At 48.6% G+C, this 27562-nt stretch overlaps 1 protein-coding gene across 2 annotated transcripts; it reads left to right on the forward strand.

The window, feature by feature from the left end:
• The first annotated feature begins 881 nt into the window (after nt 1–881).
• Nucleotides 882–27327, forward strand: FOXO4 (forkhead box O4). Of its 2 annotated transcripts, none has more exons than XM_065557399.1 (3): nt 882–1561; nt 12614–13834; nt 21166–27327. In XM_065557399.1, the coding sequence occupies exons 1-2, from the start codon at nt 1130–1132 to the stop codon at nt 13811–13813; spliced, it is 1632 nt and encodes a 543-aa protein (XP_065413471.1). In that variant the 5' UTR covers nt 882–1129; the 3' UTR covers nt 13814–13834; nt 21166–27327. The 2 variants fall into 2 exon arrangements, with proteins under 2 accessions (XP_065413471.1, XP_023955600.2); XM_024099832.3 differs by having other exon boundaries at nt 885–1561; nt 12614–13830.
• The last annotated feature ends 235 nt before the right edge of the window (nt 27328–27562 follow it).

Here is a 27562-nt window from a genome sequence, read left to right on the forward strand (position 1 = left end):
GGAAAGCAAAGTTTGCAGAAGCCCAGGCCCTGTAGGGCAGCATTGGCAGAAGCAGGGGGGTGAAACAACCCAAAACCCAACGTGGGAAAGACAACCGGAAGAGGTTGGAGCACTCCAGACCCAAAGGAGACTTGGGCTGACCCCTGCACGTTGGCTGGCAGAACTGGGCCAAGGAGATGCTGCCAGTCAGGTGGGGGACAGCCAAGGTGGCAGCGTGGGGGGAGCAGTAGGGTAGGGGGCATATAGGCCTGACATGGCGAGTGGGAGAAGGGGTTGCTGGCTGGCATGGCAGGCAGGGGAGGGAACATGAGGGCCTGGCACAGTGGTGGGTTGCTGGCTAGCACAGTTGGTGGGGAGGGGGCACATGGGCCTGGCAGATGGGGGCATAGCAGGGGGTCGCTGGCTGGCATGGTAGGCAGGGGGTACAGCTGGGGGCTGCTGGCTGGCATGGTGGGTGAGGGGATAGAGGGGGGACAGCAGGAGTCTGCTAGCTGGCATGAAAGGAAGGGGGGTTGCTGGCTGGCATAGTGGGGAGCAGGCACAGCGGGGGGTCGCTGGCTAGCACGGCAGGGAGCGGGCACTGGGGGGGTTGCTGGCTGGCACGGCGGGGAGCGGGCACGGGGGGGTCGCTGGCATGGCAGGTGGGGCGAGGAGTGCGGGTTCGTGCGGGAGGGCTGTTTGTTATCTAAGGGGAGCCCATAAAGAGGCTGTCGCGGGGCATTTCGGGAATTGTAGTTCTCCAAGCGTCCTGTCTGCCACGCTGCCGTTCTGGTCCCTGCCTTGCCCCGGCGCATGCGCGAGGTGTCGGGAAACGGAGTCCCTGGGCCGGACTTGGCCGGCGGGCGCTCCGTTCCTGGAAGGCTGCAGGACTACAGCGTCCAGCATGCCTCGCGCGCGCAGGCGCAGTTCGCTCCGCAGGCTGTGGTAAACAGAGCCGTGAGGCAGCGGCGGCTCGGGGTCGCGACAAAGGGGCGAAGCGGGGGAGCGCGGGCGCCAGCAGCGCGCGGGGAGCGGCGCGGCCGGGGAATGGCGGAGGCCGCCGGCCTTCGGGGGGCGTGCGGCGGCTGCCGCTGAGGCGCGGGGAGCCGCGGGCATGCGGGCCCCGGCGCGGCGCTGAGCCAGCGGGCCCATGGCGGCTCCTGAGCCGGGCCCCGAGGCGGGCGGCGGCCCGGGGGGCAGCGTGGAGATCGACCCGGACTTCGAGCCGCAGAGCCGGCCCCGCTCCTGTACCTGGCCCCTGCCCAGGCCCGAGCTCTCGGCGGCGCAGCAGGAGGCGGGGGGCCCGGCGGCGGCGGCGGCGGCGGAGGAGGAGGGGCCCGGCGGGGCCGCGGCGGCGGGGCCCGGGCGGGCCGAGGGGGCGCGGGGGCCCGGCGCGGCGGCGCGGAAGGGCGGCTCCCGGCGGAACGCCTGGGGGAACCAGTCCTACGCGGAGCTCATCAGCCAGGCCATCGAGAGCGCCCCGGAGAAGCGGCTGACGCTGGCGCAGATCTACGAGTGGATGGTTCGCTTCGTGCCCTACTTCAAGGACAAGGGCGACAGCAACAGCTCGGCCGGCTGGAAGGTATCGGGGGCAGCCGGGCCGGGGGCATCCAGGGCCGCTGCTCCCTGTGGCCTGGGCGGCGCAGCCCCGGCCGAGTGTCGGGGCAGCGGCCGCGCCGGCTCGGGCCCCTGGGCGCAGCCCCTGGCCGGGCTCCGCGGGCGGTGCCGGGGAAACGCCTCAGTCGGCAGCTGGCAGCTGCTGAGCAGTGGCTGTGGGCGAGGTGCGCTCCTGGCCCTCCCTACCTGAGCCCGCAGCCTGAGCGGGCCGTCTCCCCTTGCGGCCCAGCCTCTGCTTTCCGCCGAACCAGTGCCGATGTGAGAGTCAAAGTAGAGCGAGACCCTGGTTCAAGCTTTGCTCTTCTTGCCTAATGGCATTTTCTGCTGTAAGGGTGTAAAGTTCGTCTCCTAAGGAGCAGGGCCGCCCAGAGGATTCAGGGGGCCTGGGGCAAAGCAATTTCAGGGGCCCCTTCCATTACAAAAAGTTGCAGTACTATAGAATACTATATTCTCGTGGGGGCCCATGCGGGGCCCGGGGCCTGGAGCAAATTGCCCCACTTGCGCCCCCCGCCCCCTCAGGGTGGCCCTGTTAAGGAGTGTGTCCCAGCTTGTGCAGTGAACTCCCCCGGGAGGAAAGAACAGGAGTACTTGTGGCACCTTAGAGACTAGTCTCTAAGGTGCCACAAGTACTCCTGTTCTTTTTGCGGATACAGACTAACACGGCTGCTACTCTGAAACCTCCCCCAGGAGAGTTAAGGATCCTCATAACCCCCCCCCCCACCTTCCACTTTGCAATTGCGTTCTCTGACATAAACATGTAGCTCTGTGTATGTGTATATATACAAACACACTGAAAAAAATCCAAAATAGGGCATGCACTTCTCCCTCTGCAGAGAGGATGAGAGAGCAAACATGTTGCAGATTTAGGTGCTTACTGAACTGCTGGAAAATACTTGGATACTATGGGGAGAACCTCTATAGAATGGAATATCTATTACATTCTTTCAGTTCACCTATATTAAAAATAATCACCCGAACTTGAGGTAGTATACCTACCGGATGGAGCACTGGACTGGGACTCAGGAGACCTAGAGTCTTTTCCTCACTTAGGCACTACTCTGTAGAGCCCTGAGTGGATACCAAATGTATATCTGCGGATGGGATATCAGCGGATATCCGTGGAGCTGCAAGACTCTGCCGGGAATAACAGCGGTGAAAGCAGCCGTATGTCCTGTCGCCACTCACAGAAGCCAGTGCACTGTGTGGGCAGCTCCTCTGGCGTGGCTGTACTGACCCCAGTCTCCCCCACTGAGGCAGGCACCAGGCTCAGTGGCTTGCATGCTCCCGGACTAGTGTGACCAGGGACAGCTGCCACTGAGCCTGGTGCCCCCCCCCCCCCTCCAGTCAGGGAGACCAGGGGCAGTACAGCCACGCCGGAGGAGCTGCTCACGCAGGGTGCTGGCTTCTGTGAGCGGTGGTCGGACATGCAGCTGCTTTTGCTGCTGCTGTTCCTGGTAGGGCTCTGAAGTTCCTCGGACATCCATTTCATATTCACAGATATAAATTTGGTATCCATGCCGGGCTTTACTAGTCTGCTGGGTGAACTTAGATAAGTCACTTACCTCCTCATATCTCAATTTCCCCATCTGTAAAATTGGAATAGTGATACTAACTTTGATGTGTCTTGCTCTGCAGACAACAAGTGCTATATAAGAGCTTGGTATAATTCTTATTATTTATTATAAGTCTGCAAATCAGGCACCTAGCTGTGCCTCCTTGTGTTCCTTTTACCATCAGCCTTGTCATCCTCCTTTTTGATTTATACCGACCTGTTGCTTCGTGTCAGTATTTAGATTGTAAACTCTTTAGAGTAGGGATTGTCTAATGTTTATATAGAGCTTTGTGTAATGGACCCCCATTCTGATTGGGGCCACTGAGTGCTGCTGTAATACAAATAACCTAGTGGATGGAGGTGGTTGTGATGGGCTTTGTGGTGATGGGGCAGTTTGTATGTGTCTCCACTGAATGCACCAGGTTGTTCTTGGACTCACCACAACCTATGGCTTTGTGAAGCAGATGAGGACTGCCCTTTGTGCCAATCTCTGGTCCAGCTGGCTTCTGTATTTCCAGGAAAGGCTGCTCCTTGTTCTCTTTGTGTTCTGAAAGTTTTCCAGGAAAGGAGCTGGCCTGTTAAGCGATTCTTGTGCTAAGCTACTGTATAAGATAAAGCATCATTTGAACTGGTTTTTAAATACAAAGCTGCAGTTCTTTGTCTCCCAGCTTCTCTGAAACTCAGTATAAATAACTCCTTCATAACTGGAGATTCTTGAAAGCCAGGAATACCCTTTAAAAAGGGTGCTCTGTCCCATGGGCAGAGGGGGGGTGGGTATGTCTGCCCTACAGCAACTGAGGAAGCTCTGTGAGCTAGTGAAAAGTAAAAATAGACTGTGGAATACATTGTTTAAAAATACTAAACCATGTTGCTCTGGAAATAGAAAAGGTAGATACTAAAGTAACATGAAGAGCATTGACCTTCGTTTCCATCCCCTGCTGCTATCAGCCTGGTCTTCCATGCTAGTATGTTTAGACCAAGGGTCTGCAACCTTTCAGAAGTGGTGTGCCGAGTCTTCATTTATTCACTCTAATTTAAGGTTTCGCGTGCCAGTCATACATTTTAACGTTTTTAGAAGGTCTTTCTATAAGTCTAATATATAACTAAACTATTGTTGTATGTAAAGTAAATAAGGTTTTTAAAATGTTTAAGAAGCTTCATTTAAAATTAAATTAAAATGCTGAGCCCCCCAGGTGGGTGGCCAGGATCCGGGCAGTGTGAGTGCCACTGAAAATCTGCTCGCGTGCTGCCTTTCGCACGTGTGCCATAGGTTGCCTACCCCTGGTTTAGACTAATAAATTGAATGAGGAACTGACATCTGAGGGATGCCCTTGGCAAACTTTCTGCCAAGCTACCTCAACACGCTTGCTGCTCCGGTGCTGGGCCTCCTGACTGCATTGGGGTGTTAACTTGCTGCATGTATCACCTAGTCCATGACAACTAACTTTAAAATAGGGTATCTTTTTGCTTGTATTGTGTTTATGGCTTATTTGGAATGGCATGTATTTGTAGTTGTATTTATTATTTTAATTGTATTGCTCTAGCATCCAGAGGCCTAGTTAGGATTAGGGCCCTCTTATGCCAGGTGTTGTACAAACATATAGTGACTGTCCATTGCCAAAAGACCTTATTGTCTGAAGACAAAACACAGACCTACAGAGGAGAATGAGATATAACATGCAAGCAAAGTGAATGTTGCGGTGACGATCTTGTTTCTGCCCTAGAACAGCTAATAGAGGCTGCGTTCAATATTTCTACATTACTATTCTAGGTCAAACAAAACTTGCCCTGATATACAGACCAGGAATAATGGGAGCTGTGAGAATTTTGCTATCACACGAGCTAGTCAATGCTGTCCTTAATAACTGTACTTACATACAATGGGGATAAAAGAAGAACAGGAGTACTTGTGGCACCTTAGAGACTAACAAATTTATTAGAGCATAAGCTTTCGTGGACTACAGCCCACTTCTTCGTTATGCATCCGAAGAAGTGGGCTGTAGTCCACGAAAGCTTATGCTCTAATAAATTTGTTAGTCGCTAAGGTGCCACAAGTACTCCTGTTCTTTTTGCGGATACAGACTAACATGGCTGCTACTCTGAAACAATGGGGATAGGCATCTTAGAAATACTGAGAGAGAAAGAAATAGGGGTCTTATTGTTGTGGAACAGAAGTCAGTTCCCTGCTCTTTCCAGAGTGTACATTGGATTTAAACTCTTACAGATGCCTTTAGGAGCCTGAATATGCAACTACTCAGTACAGAAAGTTTGTCACTTTTCCAACTGTATGGTGGCTGGCTGGCTGAGGATCTCTGGTGAGGACAAGTATCTGACTAAATTTCAGCTACCCTATTAATTTTTTCAATACTGGCTGAATCCAGTTAGTCAACAGTTGTCACGGGACAGTTTGCTAGGATGTGTTACTTTGCAACAGCTGTAAATACCAATTTTCCAGCAGGTCTGGTTGTCTCACCTAAAGGGAATTCTTCCAGGCCCCATGTTAAAGGTGGTCTGTCCTCTATGCTACAACGATTCTTGTGTAATTATTTCGGCAAAAAGTTGGTGAGACTGATGTTGGATCATGTTCTCTGTGCTGCCCATTGGGGAATGTCTATATCTAATCTCTAGGCCAGTGGTTCTCAACCAGCAGCACAATTAGCACACAGCTGTGGCTCAGTTCAGCTGTGTGCTAAAGGCTGTGGGTGTGCCTGGGGTCCCAGGTTCCCAGCTGCTCGGGGGTCGAGCTCCTGGCCGGCCCTGCGGAGTTGGGTGTTCAGGAGTCCAGGGCTCCCTGCCACCTCCGGGGCTACATGAGCTTCGGGGTCCGGGGCAGCCGCCTGGCCCCGCAATCTTCTGGGTCTGGGGCAGCTGCGTGGCAGGGCCTGGGGTGGGTCAGGGTTCAGGGTAGCCGCCTGGGCCTGCAGGCCCCAAGGTTCAGGGGGCTTACACAGAGGGGGACCAGGGCAGGCAGGGATCCAGGGCAGCCGGCCAGTCATGTGGGGTCCAGGGGCCTGGGCAGCTGTGGGGTGAAGGTCCGGGGTCCAGGCTACTACTGCAGCATATGCAATGTGTAATATGTTGAGAACCACTGCTCTAGGCCATGACAAGCAAAATTTCAGACGGAATGGAGTCCCCTTGAGTTCTCCACAAGACAATTGTGAAGTTCTTTTCTTGACCTTTGACTAATTGCAAAAGAGACGTGCCTATGTTGTGAAGTCTTTGGACCACTGCGTCCAAACCTCAGTGTTAAATAGGCAAAGCTGGTTGACTGAATTAAACAGGATGAGAGGCATTTTAGGACACAGCCTAATTTGTTCTATGTTTGTATAATGCCTAGCATAATGGGGGTCCTGGTTGGTAATATAAATTATAATTAATAGTTATAGAAGTCCTATGTGAGGCATGTGCTGCATCAGGATACAGACTCTAAAGTTATATTTAGAGTGGGTTCTAAAAATGTTTCCACTTTGAATAAAAGGTACTGGGGAGGTTGGAGGGTCTAGTATGATATAGCAGTTTCAGACATTTGTTTTCATTATATCATGTTTGTACCCTAAAGGAAAACTAGTCTGTGGAATGCGCAATCAGAATGTTTTTGTGGTACGGCAGACACACAGATCCTTGTGTGATAAGTGAAGGGAATGGATGTTGTGGAAATATGCAGAGGTCTTCCTGCTGCTCTGGAATTGCTACTGTTCTCTAATGCAGACTTTTAGGTAGTGCTACTGAGTTTGCAGCACGGCAGTCTGTGAATCAGTTGATTCAGGATGGCTTTGCTTTATGGCCTTCAGCAGGGGCAGAACAGGAACTTCCATGGAGGAGGCTGCTTAACCATGATGAAACTTTATAATCTCTCATTGTTACTTCATAATCCCTTCATAGCTGTTCCACTCCAATGTACAATTGAATGAAATTATAAATCTTGCAGACTCTGAGTATAACTAGTGTGAATTTCAGTGAATTTGAGATTTTTGGGGGAGGGAGGCAGTGTTCCTTCACTATGCTTTAAAAGGAGAAAGTTAATTTGCTGGCTGTGCAGTTCGCTTTTTCTCTGCAATCATCCAATTTTGAAGTTAAGAACTAACTGGGATTAAAAAGGTGGAAATATTCCAGCAGGGTGTTTCTCTCCCTGGATTTCTTTATAATCCCCTCCTTTGCACTTTGTAAGCTGCTCTCTGGATCATGGGATAAATCTTTCCTGCTTTCAGACTGCTTCTTGGGGTTAATGCAGTTGGGTAAAGCTATGCTTTGTTCTGTAGAAAAGGATAAGCACCCTTAAGGGAATCCATGCCATGCGCCTGAAACTGCTGTAGGGCTGTCTCATTCCCATATGGGTGGGGCCAGTCAGCAAGATGCCGGACAAGCAGAGTGCTAATTCTGAGTGAAACACTTTGTTTGTTTCCCTCTAAAATGATTTTTAAAATACCTCTTAGTCGGGATAGAGTGAATTCTGAAACTGTTTCTTCCTCACCAGGGGCAATTTTCCCCATCACAGAAATCAAGCCTATCCCTTTTATATGGTACATATGGAGTCTCTTTATCATCCTTCCTGATAGTATATAATCCTCTCCCCACAAACAAAAAAAAGTCTGACTCGAGTATCGCAGTTGTCATAGGATGGTTGAATTCAAATGGTAGCTACTTTCAGCATTTCTCTAACTCTCCTCCCAAATACCCTTTGATTAAGACACTTGGATGTTAACAATATCTTAAATATTACACTCAAGAGCATTACAAAATAAAAATCACCAGGCACTCTGTGTTTGAAACAAGATCTATCTGAAAGGTAGAGTAGATGGCTCCTCTACTCCTTAGTGACTCTCGGTTCTGCTGTTTGTGAATAATTTGGACATATCTCACTTTAAAATGTTCATTCAATACACCTCAAAGGTGCATACTGTGCGAGTATCACCTGGGTTAGAAATTGATTATTGGGCCAACTAGGTGACCAGGGATGAAGACTTGCTGGTAATCCTGCATGCAGCACCATGTCTACCTTTAAACCAGTCCAAATCCTAGTGCTCAGAGGTGACCCTCTTCAGATGGAAGTACTGAGAAAGGAAAAAGAAGTGCATTGGAGATTGCTGCAGACTTTTCCATGTGTTCTCTCATACTGTAAAATTAATATGATTTGATAGAGCCTTATTCATCAGCTTCTAGAAGAGCCCCGTCACCCCCACATCTTTTCTTTCTACAATAGGGGTTCTCAGACTTTTGTACTGGTGCCCCCTTTCACACAGCAAGCCTCTGAGTGCGACCCCTCCCCCCTTATACATTAAAAACACTTTTTTATATATTTAACACCATTATAAATGCTGGAGGCAAAGCAGGGTTTGGGGTGGAGGCTGACAGCTTGTGACCCCCCCCAATGCCTCGTGACCCCCGAGGGGCCTGACCCCCAGTTTGAGAACCCCCGTTCTACAATCAGACCTTGAAGTAGCTGAGTTAACTAGTGCCCCCTTCTGGAGATGCACAGCTTATGACAAGGTCTAGCAACAGCTCAAGCTAATAAGGGATGTTCTGGTTCATACCATTTAGAATAGAATCGTTTTTTTTTCTTTCCAGGGGCATCTGTTAGTGACGCGGGGTGGAGGGGCTCTGCGTATATTTTGAGTTCTGACCGTTGGTAATTGATAGTTTCATGGCCCCATTCGGGGGGGAAAAATAGGGAAATTCTCCAGTCTCCACCCACTGAGGCATAGCTGACATTAAACCTAGACACCATCTAGCAAACGGAAATGGAAAACTTAAATTCTATATCTTAGTGCTGAGCAAAGCCTTAATTCTGTCTGACTTGTAGCGTGTGTGTGCATGTGTTTCGGGGTGGTTCAGACCAGTGTATAATTTTATACAGGGGTCAGGGAATCACGGACTCTGGAAAAGAAAAAAACGCTACTTACTATTGTCTTGAGTGTACTGCAAAAGTGAGATTACTAGAAAGTTGACTTGCCCAACAGCACTGAGGTGTGGTGTGCAGCTACACAAATACTGTCCCCGTTAAACTTTGCTGCTATAAGTGGAGCATTGCACATTCTAAGTGAAGGGTTTGAAATTTAATATCATCCTTTCCTTTATTCACTGGAAGTGTAATTTAAGTAAGAGTCATAGAGACGCTTGCTGGTGGTGGGAACTGGCAAACATCTTCTTTCTCTGTCACTCAACTGACTTTGAAGCCCATTAGTCTTTAGCAGGTTAAATAACATAAGAATGGCCGTACTGAGTCAGACCAGTGGCCCATCTAATCTAGTATTCTCTTTTCTGATAGTGGCTGGTGCCAGATGCTTCAGAGGGAGTGAACAGAACAGGGCAATTTATTGAGTGATCCATCCCCTGTCCTCCAATCCCTGCTTCTGGCAGTCAGAGGTTTTGGGGCACTCAGAGCATGGGGTTGTGTTCCTAATGATGGTGACTAAGTTTTTGGGTGACTGCAGGTGAAGAATGCTTTGAGTGTCACTTCCTATGAAACATGGGTATTTAAAAGGTTCTAGAAGGAAGTTAGCCATGGTGAAAGTTTGCTCTAGTTTAAGAATTAGCTTGGCTGGTGGATTTTGACACGTATCGTGGACTAAGCCACTGGAATCTTGCTCCTGTTTTTTTGTTTCCAAATGTATTCATATTGTGCTAGGTGCTGTAAACAGATTGGGGCTCCCTGCTCCAGCAAGATTTAAAACCTAGATGAGCAACTCGAAGGTAGGATTGGAGATAGGAACCAACAAAAGCCAAGTGACATACTCTGGCATCCCAAGGACCGTATAGGCCGTGGCTACACTCAAAACTTCAAAGTGCTCCCATGGTCGCCCGCCAGCGCTGGTACTCCTGTTTGCTGTTTGCCTGTGGTACTAGTGCTGGTGGTAAGACTTGAATGGACACAAGCATTTTTTTTTTTTGCCATCTTATAGCCTGACAGTGGTAAAAATGCTTGTTTATGGTCTACTTTGGTATTTCCATAGGTGATACAACCAACCAGGGGAGCTGTATCAATGTAAGACAAATGGTGAAAAAAGGTCTAGTGTAGATGCACCCTCAAGGTGGTGGTAGTGTTGGGAGGGATAGCTCAGTGGTTTGAGCATTGGCCTGCTAAACCCAGGATTGTGAGTTCAGTCCTTGAGGGGGCCATTTAGGGATCTGGGGCAAAAAACTGTCTGGGGATTGGCCCTGCTTTGAGCAGGGGGTTGGACTAGATGATCTCCTGAGGTCCCTTCCAACCTTAATGTTCTATGATTCTATGCTGGCAGTGGTAACAAGTGCTTTCAGAGTAGTAATGCAGTTGGAAAGGAAGAAAGAGAGCCCAGATAACTAGGGAAGAGGAGAGTAAATCTAGCTAATACCAGTCAGCTTTTGTCATTTGGACTGTTGCCTCTAATCAAAGTCAGGCCAAGGACCACTGGCAGGAACAGTTGCTGGGTGAGGCCACCTTGGTTGACTGAGTATGATAAACCTATTGGGAAATGCCTCCTTGATTTTACAACTTATCCCATACTCTTCAGGTTTAGTCACAGTGGGATAATATCCTGCCCATGACAAAAATGGGGGCAACTTTCTTCAAACAAAACCTCCCCTTCACCCCCAGAATCCTGTAAGTGTCACCTAACGTTTGCACTTCTGAACTTTTTCCAGTTCATATTTTGGGTAGGTCACCTGCCTGCTTTCATAAGGTCATTAACTACAGAGCCCCTTGCATTGTCTGTGAAATCACCAGAGTTGGAGGCAAGTCAGCTCTTTAATTCTGCTTTAGAAGATCTGGACACTCAAGTTCATTTTCAGTATTGACCTAGCCTTTCTGCTAGGGTTACTGTACCCAGAATCGCAATGTGTGTGGCTTCATCACAGAATTCCTGATGTGCATGAAGAGTGCCTGAGGTCTGAGGTGTACACATGGGAAAACTGTTTATGGGCTGCTGACAACTGTGTTGACATGAGCATTGGCTTTGTTTCAGGGTGTCTTATTTGTAACATCCATACCGCCAGAAAGCTGGAGAACTGTAAACTAAAATTTCCACTTAAGGCAAGAACGGTGGCCTCTTCCTGTAGGTTTCAGTGTAACTGAAGGATTTGCTGTCATCCAGAGGATTTTTGTTGACGTAGCAATTAGCAGATTGTGGTTCCCGCTATAAACTAGGTCTCACAGCTCAGTTGGCCTATACCCAGAGACACAATCTTCCTTCTCTTTCTGTACATGTTGTTCTAGGCCACGTGATTTAAAGTCCCGTAGAAGTACACTGAGCCAAAACCCTTCTGTTTATGCAATAGCAGTCATTCCTTCCATGGTGGGCTGTGTACACCAGCTGTTGACTAGTTCCTGATGAGACTGGGGTAATGCAGGAGTTCACAGATTAACTTTTGGGAGGGAAGATGAGGCTCTTGTGATCCTTGCTGGTGGTGGCTGCAGAAAATCCTATTTTAAATCAATAACGTTCATGTGTAGTCTTTTTTTGGAAGAACAAAGATGTCAGCCTCTGGAGGAGACAGGATACCATGCTGAATTGGTTGTGTGGGTTTTGGGGATCACTGATCAGTTTATTTAAAACAAAACTTCAGACTAGGGGGCCATTAAGTTGTGCATGTTGCTAAACCTATGTCACCACATGAGCAATGATGGAACATTATTTACTGGTACAGGTAGTCTCTGAGGATCACAACTCCATGGTAACCCCTAGCATGCTGACTAGTTGTGAGGAATTTGTATGCCTTCCGGACTGACTAGTTCAGGGAGGTGGTTTTGGCTGTGGGAATGCCTAGGATGGGACCCGGGGGCAGACCCAGTCCTGCAGCTTCTTCCCACTGCAGGAGTACTCTGCACTGCCCCTGTGTTGCTAGTCCCACTCCTGCTTCATTTTGGGCAGGTGGGCAAGAGATCTGATGAGCAAGGCAAAACTGACACAGCTAGGTGCTGATGAGGCCACGATGGGGTTATTAGAATCCTGCCTGCTCTGAGGGATTCTGCTTTGGCAGCAGTGGGTAGGGGTTGGGGAGAGGCTGATAAGCCGCTGGGAGAAAGAAAAGGAGCTGTGGCTTGGCTGGGGTGGGAGAGGATGTAAGGCGGGGGGCAACAGGAGCGCCCAGTTAACTCCGTTCAAACTGTCTTGGCTATATGGGTTAAAGCTGAGGGCCGCTGCAGCCTGCTCAGGCTTATACCGGTTAGGGGCAGCCCTGGAATCCCTGTCGTGGAAGCAGTGCAGCCTCTTAGAGCAGAAAAAAATTGGCTTCCTTAACTAGTTCAAAGTAACCATTAAACAAATCCACCACGGAGAAACTTGGAGAAGAAAAGTTTGTGTTTATGTAGGACCCACTCAAACCATGGGAACTTCTTCTGTTGGGTCTGAAGTGTCAGTCGTTACGTTTAGAAACTCAAGTCTCTCTACAAAGTGGAATCTAGCAGGAATATATATGCCGCACATGCCAATCCTCTCTGTTTATGTAATCTATACAAATGGGGCTAACATGCTCTCTTTTCTCTTTTTTCAGAACTCTATTAGGCACAATTTATCCCTGCACAGCAAGTTCATTAAAGTGCATAATGAAGCTACAGGAAAGAGTTCTTGGTGGATGCTCAATCCTGAAGGTGGTAAAAGTGGGAAAGCACCAAGGAGGAGAGCTGCCTCTATGGACAACAGCAGCAAACTGGCAAAAGTCAGAGGTAAAGCATCCAAAAAGAAGGCCTCACTCCAAGCAGCTCCGGAAGCTACTGCCGACAGCCCTGGCTCCCAGTTCCCCAAATGGCCTGGAAGCCCATCATCAAGGAATAATGAGGACTCCGATGTGTGGACCAGTTTCCGGCCTCGAACCAGTTCCAATGCGAGTACCATTAGTGCCAGGCTCTCTCCTATCATGCCTGAGCAGGACGACCTCCCAGATGAAAAGCTTCTTCCTTCTCTAGTGTACTCCAGTGCATCCAGCAATGTCCCACCAACCGTGACTGAGGAGCTTGAACTCATTGATGGGTTAAACCTGATGTCACCCAGTTCATCTATGCTGCCCACCCAGCAGTCTGCCTCAGGTGGTCCAGTCCAGAGAGATTCCAGCTTTTCTTTGAGGACCCAGAATTCAGCTGGCCAGGCCTCTACTTTTGGCACCTCTCTGTTTAACCCTGTTAACTGTTTCTCTGGCCCTCAGACCCTGGAAGCTCTCCTGACATCCAGCTCTCCACCTCCCAGTGATGTGATGATGACTCAGGTGGATCCAATACTCCCTCAAACTGGAAGCAGGCTAAACAGCCAGACTTTTCTGCTTCTAGGTGGACAAGTCACCCAGAATAAAACAAGCCCAGTCAACCCACGAGGAAAGCCTTTGGAGCAGCAGTCAGAGTCAATAGGTGCCAGTGCTTTGCCATCTATGCTTTCTGTGGTGGCATCTCCTCAAAACACAGCCAGCATGCCCACTTTGAAGGCCCCGGTCCCAGCACCGACGGCCCAAGCAGTCCATCTGGGCACTCAGCCGCTTCTCTCTTCTGTTAGCTCTGCCCCATTTGGAGTGAACCAGGACAGGCTGCCCACTGACCTGGACGTTGACATGTACATGGAGAACCTTGAATGTGATGTGGATTACATAATCAACAGTGACCTCATGGATGGAGAAGGACTAGACTTCAACTTTGAACCCATTCTGTCTACTCCCAGCTACCCCAACACCTCGCAGGCCTCCAACCATACTTGGGTACCAAGTTAACTTCAGGAATACAAAAGGTAGGTGAGTTTGTCAAATACTCTGTCGATCTCTAACAGACACTACCAGCTTGAGTTGGGATGTTCCCCTTGCAGTCCTCAAATGTGCAGTTCTGTACTAGTGAGGTACATCTGTTTAAAAAGTGGCAGTATCTTGATTGCTGAAAGCTACTGCGGCTGCCTAGCCTAGAGGAGAAATGAGCTTCAGAGGTAGATTGTATTGAAGCTACTTTTAATTTTCAAGTCCTTTTGCTTTCTTGTCTCTTGAGCTGCTGGAGTCTGGTTAGTGGAGTGGCTTGCTCTGTGTGCTCTTCACAGTGAGTGCTGGAGGATGCTGTCTCTGGCATTTCTGTGCAGGTTTAAGTAAACGTTTAGACTGGGAAAATGCTGTCTATAGAGTAGATCTGTGAGACCACTCTAGTGTCAGAACTTCCTGGAAACCGTTTGTATGCAGTGCCTTCTTCTCTCTCCTTATAGCTTTTAAAAAGTACAAAGAAACAGTCATGCCTCCCTTTGCCATTCAGTGACAGTGTACCTGCATGCAGCTCCTAGGCCCTTGCGCTTCCTATATCGTTCCAGCTATTCTGGAGATAAGATGATCCTGTTTATAATTCTTGCATCTTTGGAAACATGGCCCCGCTATACCTTGTAAGAGGTGTGAGGTTGCACAAATGGGGTAATTACTGACTTGCTGTAGCCATGGAAGCTGCTGCCAACACTGATGGAGTTAGCAGAGGCTTTTCTCACTCATGCAGTGCGCACCTGTGATTGAAAAGCAGGCTCCTTCGAAGGGGCAGGATGGGCTTCCCTTCAATCCCAGAAATGAGTTAGGAAGCTTATGTTGACATCTGACCTCTGAGCACACATCCCTCTTTCCTAACCCGCCAGAATCTCTCGACTTGCTCCTTGAATAGCTTTGATGTTGGGAGGAACGGATTCAGAATTGCTCTTCGATCACATCGGGGCAGTCTTGACTTGGTTTTGGGAGCCAAATGTATTGTGGCTGTGTTCTAGTAGGGGGGTCTATTCACAGGAAGGAGTCATGGGTAAGGTAAGTGTCTAAATAAATGCTGGGAACTGAGCTATGTCTGTGACTGAGACCCACTCAGATTTTCCCTCTGCTTAGAATGCACCTCCCCAGTCCCAGCTTGCCTGGCCATTGGATTTCCTTCCAGTATTGTCACTGGGCAGCACTGCACAACTGCTGGTTGTTTCCTGGGAGCTGTAAGTGATATTCCGTGTTCAGGAGAAGGCGACATATACATTACAAAGTAAAATAAACTCTTCCTACTGGAGAGCTGTGGGGAATGGAGTTTTGTTAAATGGCTGGCTTCAGAGGGCATTATAATGTGGTGTCAGAATCCCCTTTGGGAGAGGACCTGTTCGTGGGTGGGAGTAAAAGCCTAGAAACATTTTTGTCTTGGTTTCAGGGAAGGAGAGGAGGGGGGCTTTCCTTTCAATTACCATCAAGTCTCTAAATCACATGCCTCTAAAAAGGCTCCCTCAAATCATCTTGTTGGGTAAGCTGTGCTAGGGCCTCCTGGCTTTTGTGGGGAAGACATCCACCCTCTGGCCAGCTGTGGGTGGTATCAATCTGTCATTTGTTTCCATATGGCTTTTCACTTATTGAAGCTTTTCTCCTTATTATCTTCCAACCTGTTATTGGAGGGAGGTTATTAAAAGCAGGAGTTTAATGGGACTCTTAAATGTCAGTTACCCAATTTTAAGTAGTAAGTCTGAGTGGCTTCATGTTAGTTCCCTTAATTTGTTCTCTGAACCATTTGGAGAGAGCTACTTCCCACACCACTAATGAAGTGGCAGTTCAAAAAACTGGTGCCCAGGTTTCCAGTGAGACTGACAATTGCTTGTTCTATGAAAGATGCAGCAGTCTAAGTGAGTTGATGTCCTTGTGTAGCATGCTTCAAAAACACTAGTTTCAGGAATGAATTGTCTGGGGCTTTGCCTGGCTGGATACCTGCAGAATGTTTCACTCTTTCCTGAAGGATTAGTTCAAACTAAAACCCTCCATCTTCATGCTTCAGAAGGGCAGGCTAAGCTGCACAAACAAATACATTTATAAAACAAGTTCTTCTAATGCAACATTTTAAGGCAGAATTATTTCTAACTAGAAATTGTTTTTAATTTGCCGTGTGGTGAACTACATTAGTGTTGACATTGGTTAACGGATTGATTCTGGTGAGTTCCTCAATACTGCAGGTGACTGCACTACAGATAAGAGCCACTCCTCCATGCAGTAGCCATAATGCTGTACTTGTGATGTCAGAGCATATTCTTCTGATCTCATGGGTAAAGTGATACTCTGTGTATGTAGAACAGTGGTGTCAACCTCAGCCCACCTGATGTGTTCGTATTCAGATTCTGTAGAATCTTTGCTTTAATTCTACAAAGTTCCTTGCAAACATGGTTGGAAGTAACCATTCCAAATGTGACCTGAATGTAACCAGTGCAACGCTGTCTGCCTGAGTCTGCAGACAGCATGACGCAGTGGGTCCCTGCCCCTCCCTTAATCCCACTGGTTTATCAACTGTAAAGTCTATTAAGATTAGGAGTCAATATTTAGTATTTCATTACTAACACCTTCAGCTGGTGGAATGGAAGGTGAGGGGAGGGGAGAGGAGAGAACTGGTAATTGCTGCAGGGAAGGGAAAGGAAAGGAAAGCAATGCAATGCAAAGGAAAACAGTAGACACAAGGGTAAAGGGAGAGAACTCGGGGATGGGGTGGGGCGGAGTGGAGCAGGAAGGTAGATACACTGGGAGCACAAATAGTGGCTCTCCTTAGTGGGGGCACATCTTCCTACTGAGTTTTTACCTTGACCTTTGTGCAGACTTTCCACTGACATCAGGTTGGCTGAGGATTGAAGCGAGAATATTGTCATAACTGCATGCAAGGGCCAGAGGTAAAAATGGCATTCTTCTCTTGCCAAGGAATTACACCCTGATCTAGAGGGATGGAATAAACCTTAGTTTATAGGACTTTGATTTACTGCCTTGGCAGTTAAATCATGGGATTGCTATGCATATTGTAGACTTGGATTTCAGTGAGACATAATTGCACAAGAAATAGAAAAATCTCAATTAAATACAAATACTTGAGCATGGATTGGATATAGTCTGGCAGACAGTAGTGTTACCAAGTGGGAAACCTCTGAGGTCAGCGTTCGGATCATATGAGCTTCCTGAAGGGTCTAGAGTAAGTTGTACATTCAACAATAATAAAATCTGCGAAACAGTTGGGCAGCAAACCATGCCAAACTGCACAGAGATCTGGAGAGGCTTGGATAGTAGTCGTCTGGGCCTGTGACACGTAGACCCATGAACACACTGATGTCATGCTAGCTGCGAATACTTCAGTAGAATTAACTCTCTCTCCTGAGGCATATGGTCGGGGTTCTGTGGCCCATCTGTGATCCCTGCATACTGTCTGCATTGAAAAACTAAGGAGCATTCCGTTTGACAGCAATATTACATTTATTGTACTGAGAAACAGGGACACATGGGGAGAGGAAAGCGGGGCTGCAGGAACACATGGGGATAGGGGCAGATTTTCCAGACTGAATGGGAGAGGCTAGTAGTCAGTCAGGGTCTGCCTGGGGGAGGCTCCCGCACTCCCTAACAATCCCCCCCTTCCAAAAAATCACCTGTTCCATACATCTCCCACCCACACCCAATAACCCTTCAGATTCCCTCCCAGGCTCCTTCCCTCTCCCTCAGCTCCTCCGACCTCTGTTGCCCCTAACTCCCCCAAGCCTTTGCATTGCTTCTGAGGGGTGCGGGAAATACGTTTCTGCACTGTATTTTAAATGAATTACTCAGAGTTCTATATTAATTTGTCTAGTAAGGAATCTATTTATTGTCAAAAGGCAGTTCCTGATTTTGTTTTGTTTTGTCTGTATTATTACAGACCTACTTGCTGACCGGTATTTTGAAATAAATTTCCAAAATCATTGAAACTGGCATGATTATATTGTGTGGTTTTGCGAAATAAAATATGCAGAATTTTGCAAAATTTTAAAATATTGTTCGCAGAATTCCCCCAGGAATAAAACAGCAATTTCACGTTCAGGTGTTAGAGAAGGGAAGCAAAGGGCTTGTGTACTGCCCCCTCCTGTGTCTCTTGGTTATTTGCTCTCAATCCTTAAACTATTATTGCCCAAGGGCCAACCAAGAATGGGGTCCTAATGTGTTGAGCAATGTACGAAAAGGAGCAGACAGTCCCTGTCCTGAAGCTCGCAGTCTAAATAGACCGAACACCCACAGGGTGGGAGCTGTGGTAGAGTCCAGAAGCAGAGTGACCAATGTGATGGAAACAAATGGCATGCTAGTTCCACAGGTTTTGGGGGGTGGGTTTACTTGGAGGCGGAGCAACTAAATGGAAATAAAAGGGAAGTGAAAGTTTGTGCTGAGGATGGGGCAGGTGAGGAAAAAGGTAAGAGAGGCAGGTTTGGAGGATATTGGAGCAAAAGCCAACCAGCACAGGGCAGAGAGAGTCCAGTCAAGAATTGTAGAAGATTCTCCAAATGTCCAGCAATCCAGAGGTACCACTACATTTGCTTTTATCTGCGGTGCCTGGTAAAACTTTCCAATCTCAGCCATAGCCTGAGGCTAGTGATCAGCACAGGAGGGTGGAGGGAGAGAGATCCCAAGAAGGGAGCAACAGTGCAGTTGGGATAATGGACCATGAGAAGTATGGCTGAAGGGAGTAGAGATCCTAGGAATGGGAGCAGGGAGGATGGGTAAGAAATAGCAGAAGGCTTTCTAGAAAATGGAGAACACTAGTAAAGGTCAGAAAATACTGTGTATTTCTCTGTATTTAGATATGAAGGTGAAAACACCAAAATCTATAACTCAGTGTATCAGTGATGGGGCTGAAGATCTTAGTGTTAAAAACACAATTTCCCTTTTATTCATTGAAGCCATTTGTGGGCCCTTACCTGAAGTCAGTGGGAGCAGGCTAGGACCCTGTATTTGTAGCCTCCCTTCCCTGGCAGAAGTTATGAATCCTTTAGGATGGAAATGCCATGGTTTCCTAACTTGCATTCAACTATGATGTGGTCTTGGTTTGGTGTCCCTCAGCCCACAGGTTTGTAGGGTCAGCGTCTCTTTGGAAATGCCTGGCTACCAAATAACTCTTGCTCTAGCATGCTAGAAGTTGACCCTCTCTGTTCAAATCCCTCCTGCAAACACGTTCCTTCCCAGAAGTCCATGAATATCAACCTCTGTCAGTGAAACCCGCCTGCACCACTAATATGAACAACCACTCTAAGCTGGCACCATCCTGCCAATGGACTTCTGGGGACTGTAAGCGTCTCAGTCTAGGGACCCAGCTTGTGAAGCACTGAGTATACTGGCACTCAGCAAATACCACTATCATCATGCTGTGTGGTTTGTACAGAGCCTAGGTGAATCTGGATGTTGGGAAGTGTTTCCCTTCAGGAGGTAAAGGGATTCAAATAGCAGTCTAACTTACCGCTTCCTAATAGTGCCCAGAAATAAAACACAAGCTCTCAAAGGGCAGCAAGGCCCCATCTCCAAAGAGAGGCCCCCAAACTGGCACAGGCACTTCAGAGTGCTTAGCAAACCCTCCTATGAAGCCTAGGAGGCAGGTCAGGATTATCAGCCCATCTTTACAAAGGGGGAAATCTGAGCAGAGGTTAAGTGACGTGCCCAAGGTCTCATGGAACTCCTGGCTTCAAATTAACTCCCTTTCTCCATTCTGAGCTCAGAAAACACTGCCTTCTCTGCATCCAAGCTGAATCACAGCCTGACAACAAAAATAACTTATATTCAACCCCCCTTCAGCTCCCTTTGGCACACGTGGTGGGAATACTTGTCCTTCCCTGAGAATGTGAACCCTGTCCCTCTGGCTGTGTCGTCAGCTCCTTGGAGCAAGAGCCTGTCATTCTGTTCACTACAGACATGGATGATCAATCCTCCTCTCTGTGCTTCGTCTAAGCATTTTAGAGGACCTATGATCCTGAGCTGGACACATGGGGATGGCACTTCGTCCCATTTGAACAGCGCAAAGTCTTGTTTGGCTCCTTGTTTCCAGATTTCCGATTACTTTTTCTCCGTGCATACTTGATTCCCGTTGATCTCGTTATGAGCCATTCATGGGAAAGGAGCTGCTTATTTTCTGTACATTTACTTCCTATCCCTAGGCAAATGGGAAATCCAAAACCTTCTCCATCGATTCCTGATGGAGTTTTTCATGCTAGTTTGAATGATTCAAAATGGTGAAGTAAGACTCTGTACAGATTCCTCCCTGCCCACAGAACCTCCTACGTCCCTTGACCACAGCCCGCTGTTGGTTCTGTCTCAGTCTCTCTTCCTCGCCAGGCTGGGTTTTGACACACTTCCCCCTCTCCCCGCCCCCCCTCCCCCGAGTATTTCAAAGAAGAGTCTGCTGGTGAATTTCCTCAATTGCTTTTGTGCTTTTCCCAGGGCTGTTCACTCTTGTCGCTTCATTCCCTATACAGAAATGAGTAACATCCCCCCACCCCCACCCCCAATTGTCTCCACAGTGCCCTTGCTAGATGCTGCCATGCTGGTGTAAAGCCATCCAAGCAACAAGTGTGTGTCCTCCCTGTGCTCCACAGGTGTTTGGACACTGCCTTCTGAAGCAGGTCACAAGCTCACAAGTGGAGGTTCCCATCCTAATTTCTCTCTTAGTTGTTGGTTAACTATTCCAAAGGGTTATTGGAAGGAGTTGTTCTTCCTGATTTGGCTGCTTGTAGGCTGCTGCTGTGGCTATGGTGAGGGACCGTGCCTGGGAAGGGTTTCTGGTAAGATTGGTTTCTTGAGTGTGATCCAAAATGTGCATTTGCTATTTTTGATGTGTTCAAACAGAGCTGCTTCAAGTGGCTGTGCAGGCAAAAAGCTCTTCCTGGTGTACAGGGCCCAGGAGGCCCATGCTCAGCCCTAGTCTGTTTCTCTTGCAGTTAACTCTGGTGGCTGCCCAAAAGGGAAGAATGACTCTCTGGTCTTGCTGCTTCTCTTCCTAGTTCTAGTGTTATCAGGGCCCTCCCTTAAGCAAAGCTCTTCAGCTAAGCAGTCTTGCTTTAGCTCCTCTGGGGAGCACTCACTCTTGAGACCCTGTGTTGTTCCCTTTGCTCTCCCCTCCTCTCGATCCCGCTCTGAGTGTGGATAGGGTCTTGCTGTATACTTCACTCTGCACTGGTGTGAAACATCTTCCCCTACAGAGGTTTCTCAGTGTGTGCATCCCCAACTGGAATTGGATGCCTCTGCTTAATGATGATTACCCCCAAATCTGTTTCTGTCCATGGCTCCTTTTGAGGCTGAGATCTAACCACCTGCTTTGTTTTTCTTCTTCCTAGTGTCCTTCAGGTTTCTGAATGTTGGGTCCTGACTTCGCTTCCCACCCCTGGCAGAGTCTGAAAAAACAGAGCGCACTGGACACAACTTCTCTGCACAACATGCCTGGGGCAGACAGAACTGCTCACCTGGGAGGAAGGGGGCAAATCTGCACCTGGTTGCAATAGGAAGAGTTTTGAAAAAAAATCCTGTTGTGTGCTGCGTCTCTTCCTAAAAATCCTGACTTGCCATGGATCTTCTGCAGAAGTCCCCAGGCTGTGCACATTCGAAGAGGAGCTCTGATGAAAATCCCCACGCTTGGCCAAAGGCTGTTATGCCAGACAACAGCAATATCCAATGCAAAGGGTTGGGTGTGTTGGAGGCTGCCTTATCTCTGCCATAGCAGCAGTTCGCCCAGTGCCTCGGGCTGTCAGAAGGGGCCTGTTCTGTCCCCACCTTGCCCTCTGGGATGGAGTAGCTGGGCCTCTTCCTTCAGCCACCAGCCTTGTGCTTGGTACTCCACAGACTTTTAGAAGAATTAGAAGGAGACTCTTGGCAGAAGCCTGGTAGGACTAGGGTGTCAGATGGATTGGGGTTTGGTGTCAAAGTGCCCCACCGTTCTGCACCCATCTGAAGGGATGAGGGAGTGGCAGCCAGGGAGGCTTCCCTTTGCTCACCTAGGCAGAAGAGGACATACAGTTTAATTTCAGTGTGCCAGCTGGGCCCCGTTGAATGAGTCTCTCTGAGCTGTGGCGCAAACGTAGTATCTGTTCTAGAGAAGTCCTGTGCTATTCTAAGCATTTTCCTGGTACAGCAGGCTGCTGGAAAATAGACACCGGTCTTGATTGCTGTTGCTGGGACTCCAAAACATCTTTGGGGGTTTGTTTCTGGGCTGTCTTGCTACAGCAGAGAAATGGGAAGCCTGGGTGTGGCCTTAACAGTGCCCTGGTTGCTTTTCAGAAGGGCATTTTCTATAGATGAAATATTTTTTTACTAATCTAAGGGCTTTCTGTATTGAAAGCCAGTGTAACCACATGTCTCCATTGGCATACTGGGTATCTCTCCCTCTAAGAAGGTGGTACCAATGGCAGATTTGCCTTTCAAAGCTGTGCTGAGAATAAATACACTTGACATTCAATGATGTGTCTGATTGGGGGGAGAACTGGCAGGCCCCCACAGTTTGGAACCATGTGGGGAGGGGGTTGTACATTTCTTGTAATCTATATGTAAAACTAGCTGCAAATTAATTAGAAGCTTTTTCTAAACCTTTTAAAATATATATATATATATATATTTTTTAATTGAGGAAACAAGATTATTGGATTAAAACACACTTTTTTTCTGCATCTTTATCCTGTTGATACCACATGAACACTACAGTGAGGCTGGGAACAAGCCTGGGGTTATGGGGTATGAATACAGTTGGGAAGGGGTGGGGCAGACACTTCAGAGTGCTTGGGGAATAGCCACACTCTTCAAATCAAATGGGAGAGGTGTTTACAGAAATCAGACTGCGGCAGATCAGTCTCTGGCCATGTGATTGGACACTCCCACTAAGTATCCCCTAACCTTGTGCTCTTGGCTAATCATTAACAGGGGATAAGCTGGGTATGTTAAGCCCTAGAGTAGCAGGGCTGCAGCTGATGCTTCAGAGGCTTAGGCTCCCTAACCTCTTACTGAATGAGGGAGGCTGAGCCAGGCTTGCTGACATTCTGTGCCGCCTTCATCCCCCACTAGTTTGAAGCCAGGAGCTCAGTCAGCTTTAGTAGCTGACAACCTGGTTGTCCTGGTTTCTATCGTTTTTCCTTTTGCTACTGAAGTTTTTCTGCTACTACTTGCTAATTCTAGTCCTGTAGGCAGCGCTGTAGGAGTCTGATTGGGGTTCTGACCTGTGAACAGTTTTTGTCCCCAGCCAGGACCTGAAGGAACTATGCGGGTCAGCTGGCAGTTTTCTTTCAGCCTTTGGGTGTTTGTGGTGGTAGGATTTGGGGGAGGGGATGATTCTTTGCAGTGTTCTATGGGATTTGTTAATGCAGAAAGTCTCTGGCGTTCTTTCTGCAGATGGCAGACGAGTCTTCTTGTGGAAGGTTTATGTGGTGAGGTGCTGGGAGTTTGTATTGCTTTGCTGCCTTCTCTGCATGTCAGTTCAGGGTTTCACTAGAACTGCTGGAGACCTGAACAGAAGTGGTCTCTGAGTCTGGCCACCTGAAATGAGGCCTGTGGAGCAGTCTTGCCTTGAGCCTCATCTGCCACTAGGTCCTTTTGGGGAACGCTAATTGGAAACGACTCTAAGGCTTTCTCTTCACTGAAGACTTGAGTTCAGTTGTGCGTTTTTACAGTAACATGCCCTTGGGTTCACACACCCACATACCTCTTGCTGTACTGCCTGGTAAGGCAACCGTCACACCTTGAACAATAGGCAGACCTGGAGTTAGCTAATCCCATGCTTTGCTAAACTGGGGTAACAGCAGTGAAAATATTTAGCCAGGGTCAATCAGCGCAACTGATAGATGGTAGTCCTCCAATCCCTTCCCACAAGCCCTGGGCACCAATTGTGCACATTGCCTCCATAAAGAGCAGTGGCTGATGGTCCGATTATTAGGGCAGGCTGGATCCTTTCCTTTAACCATGCTGGTATGCGGTCATGTGCCAATGCCACAAGTGAATTTTCCAGGCCTAGACCACTTCCTCCTACAATCCCCAACGTGGGTAGACACCCTGCGAATGTGAGCATAGAACAATGCAGTGAGTTCTCAGGATAGTGCCCACGTTAGCTGTATTGCTTTTCACGACCACATAGAGCATCAGTGGGGGTGTGACACAGCGTGCTGACATTGACAATGTGTTTGTGCTCTAGTTGGTTAGGCTATCATGTGTTGACTGACCCATGATGGCTTACGCTGTGGTTAGTCAGCAGCGAAGACAGAGCCTAAAGGTGCAGGACTGTAATGTTGGTTACCAGAACCTCAGACCTAGAAATCCAGTGCAAGCCCGAGCCGTTAGTGAGCATATCTGTGTGTTGTAAGCAGTCTGCTTTAGAGCTTCCTTTCAATTTGTCCAGTTCAAACAGCAGCATGTTAGTGACTAACGCACTCGGGTGCCTGTTACAGCCTGTGGGCCATGGGTCTGTGCATTGATACTGCACTCCTGGGTGCTAGGCAGTTAGGTGGCTTTTCTCACCGCTGTGTGCTGGCCTGCCGTGACCCATTGTAGCTCTAGGAGCTGGGGTCAGCCCTAGTGAGGGTCGCTGGAATTGCTGCCTCGCTGGCTGTAAGAGATGGAGTTTGTTGTAGCTGCTACCTCTCCCTGCTGAACCCTTGCTGCACCATCTCTCACTGGGATACTCTCACAGAGCACTTATTGCACTTAGGATGGACTGAGACCTTTTCCTTAGGGAGTTAAATGACAACTCAGAAGCAGACTCTAGGACTCGCTGCTGCCACCTCTTCCTGGTGTCTGGAAACTTAACTTCGGCCAGACTTTCCAGTGCGCCACCTAGGAGATGGCCACAGCAGGAAGTGAGCAGTAATGCTACAGCACATCCCGATACAGTTGCATCAGGCATAGGGCACAAATGGTTTATCTCTTGGTATCTTCCCTGGTAGCTAAGCATTTTGGCAGCCTCATCTGCAGGGGGCAGAACAGGTGGTGGTGCTGCTGTCCTGCTGCTGTCTCTGGCCTGCAGCAGCAAACGACGGTGTTTGAGATTAACACTCGGTTGCCAGTATGGGAGACTTCCCAGTGCTGTGAGGAATGGAGCCAAAGCAACAGGGCTCAGCCTACTGGAAAGGTGGCACTCCATTTAAAGGCAAATCAGCCCTTCTCTGGTACAAGGGCAGTGTGTGGTGGATCTAGTGAATGGGAAGGGATGAGGGCAAGGGGAGGAAGAATCTGGTAGTTGCGCCTGTTATGCCCCTTCCCAAACTTCTGACTAGCTCTGTCCATAAATATTGTGCTCCTCTAGCCGTGAGCATTTCCCCAACTACTAGTGGGTAACCTGTAGTGAAGCGTCCAGTCTCCAATCTGATGGAGGGCCTGGTGGAGAATTCCACTTGTAGAATCACTTTACATAGTATGGGTGGGGGACAGCTGTGTTCTGAGGTGGCCCTGTCCTTCTGGGCATGTGCCTGAGAGAGTTAGCAGGGAGGGGGTGCAGGGCTGTAAGCACAAGGCCTGATACAGTACAGTGCTGTGTGGTGTCCCCTCAGCCTTCTACACGAGTTGAGCTCAGGCCACACTTAGTTATTCCATTCCTGAATTCAACCACAATTGTTCATAGTGTTGAGCTGCCTGTGGAGCCAGCATGAGGCAAACCCATTGCCTTTGTGTACACCTGCGTTCAGCAGCCTCCTTGAGGCTCTCTCTGCGGGTCTGTGATACGGTCAGGTGGCCCTAGTCTTACTGCCACTAACAGCTTCGAATAGCCAAAGCTTATTGGAGCCCTTCACTCTCCCTTTGCCAGGTTGTCTCTTCCTGCTACACTGTGTGTTTAAATCTGCAAGACGGGAAACTCAAACAGAGGGAGGGTTCCAGAAACCATGTGTATCTTCTAAATGATGTGCATACTAGAAGCACACAGCACTAATCAGCTTTTCCAAAGGAAATGCCTAGAAAGATTTTATGTCGGCCATTAATTCTTTTTTTAAATTTAGTTGCTTATTTATAGTCACGCTCCAGGGCGGTATTGCCCTCAAGCCCCTGTGCGTTGCCATGTAACCCTGGGGGGACCTCAAAAGGCAGAGGCACTCGTACCAATGTGATGCAGTTGCTCTGAATGGGCCCTGCTCTGCATGGCAGAGGACTGTCTTGAGCCTTGTTGGTTTATTTCTGATCAAAGTAAAGTGAGAGTTTGGATCCATCATTTAAAGTTGTGGGACATGAGCATGAGGGGGGATAGTTTGTGGTTCAGGTCTCTTCCCCCTCCCCAAACGCCATCTGAGGTAGGAAAATAGATTGGTTGTGATTACATTAAAAAGCTTGATGATGAAAATTAAATTCTTCCTCTGCTGTGTAAGGCTACTTCTGTGCTTACGATAGCATGTAGAGTACAGACACTGCGCACCCAGCTGGCATGGGTATAAATAGCAGTGTGAATGGTGAGAGTTTAGGCGACTAGAGTACCCTACACGTCTCTACACACCCAAGCGGTGCCTCCCTTGTCTACATTGCTGTTTTGAGCAGTGTAGTGTCCTGCTGCCTCACCACTGCAGGGAAAGGCTCTTGCGGGGAAAGTTCCGGGAGCTCCCTATTGCCAAAGCTTTTCATGCACCATGCAGCTACGTGTGTAGTGCCTGTACTCTGCACACTGCTGCCATCGGAGATGGAGCCTCAAAAGATGGATTCCTGGAGAGGTCGGTCCTTGTGATGATCGGTCAGTGCATGGAAACCGCCACCCCTCCTCTCCACCTGCAGTAACATGGTCTGTGGGAAAAGGGATCCCTCTCCAAGCACCAAGGCTACGTCACTCCCCGTGCCAGGGTACATCCTAAGGGAAGAGGCTCTGCATGGGACAGTCTGATTTAGTCGTTGTGCTGACAAAAATGGGTGGTGTCAGTGACTGACTGTTACACACCTTGGTGCTGAGGTGAAAGGAGGGAGCCCAGGTGTATGAGGCCAAGAGGGTGAAGCAGCTCCTTGCAGAGCTGTGTTCATGGTGGTCTTGTGAAGGCTGTTGACAGCATGTTTCATGGCGTGTAGCTTGGAGGGGATGTATGGTGAAGTGCCAACAGTGCCTAGAGGGGGATTTGGATGCTTGGAGGATGCATCAGTTCTCCTGGAAGGAGGCTTTCATTAGGCTGCAGAGATAGGAAATGGTCCCATGATCTGCTCTTTCCAGGACAGTATTGTAGAGTCATTCTCCACTCTCTCCAGACTATGGCCCAGCCTCTTGCTCTCATGGTGGGATGCCTGCACCAACATGCTAAGAGTGTCAGTCTGTTGCTGGCACAGTCCCCACAGTGTAGCAGCACCGGCTGGCATAGGTTCCCACAACTGCCCCAGTTGCACTCTCGTTCACTCATTTCTCATGAAGTTTTTTACTTTTAAAATCTCTGCTTTTTGTTTGCTCTCCTTAGCAGTGTGATTTCTGAACTATTACAGGCTCTGTTACCATCTGTGCTAGTGAGACTGTGTAGAATGTGCTAGACTAGGGGGAAAGTTTGACAAATAAAGATCTGTAATCCTTTGCTCTGTGTCTGGTTCAGTTTCTGGTGTCTGTTTTGCTGGTGAGAACCAGCACGTGTTCTGATTTCAGCTGGCTGCGGGGGCCAGGCACTCTGACCTGAAATTCCCTGCACCAGCCTGAGGTGGAAGAGGCAGTGCATGGGCCCTGCCCTGAGACTCACAGGATGCTGTGTGAGAAGCCCCCCCTCACAGGCTGAGTGTAAGGGCAAATGGTGCTGCTGGCTCCGAGACCGTCTT

This window comes from Chrysemys picta, chromosome 9 (genome assembly GCF_011386835.1).
Source record: "Chrysemys picta bellii isolate R12L10 chromosome 9, ASM1138683v2, whole genome shotgun sequence".
Classification (NCBI taxonomy): domain Eukaryota; kingdom Metazoa; phylum Chordata; order Testudines; family Emydidae; genus Chrysemys; species Chrysemys picta.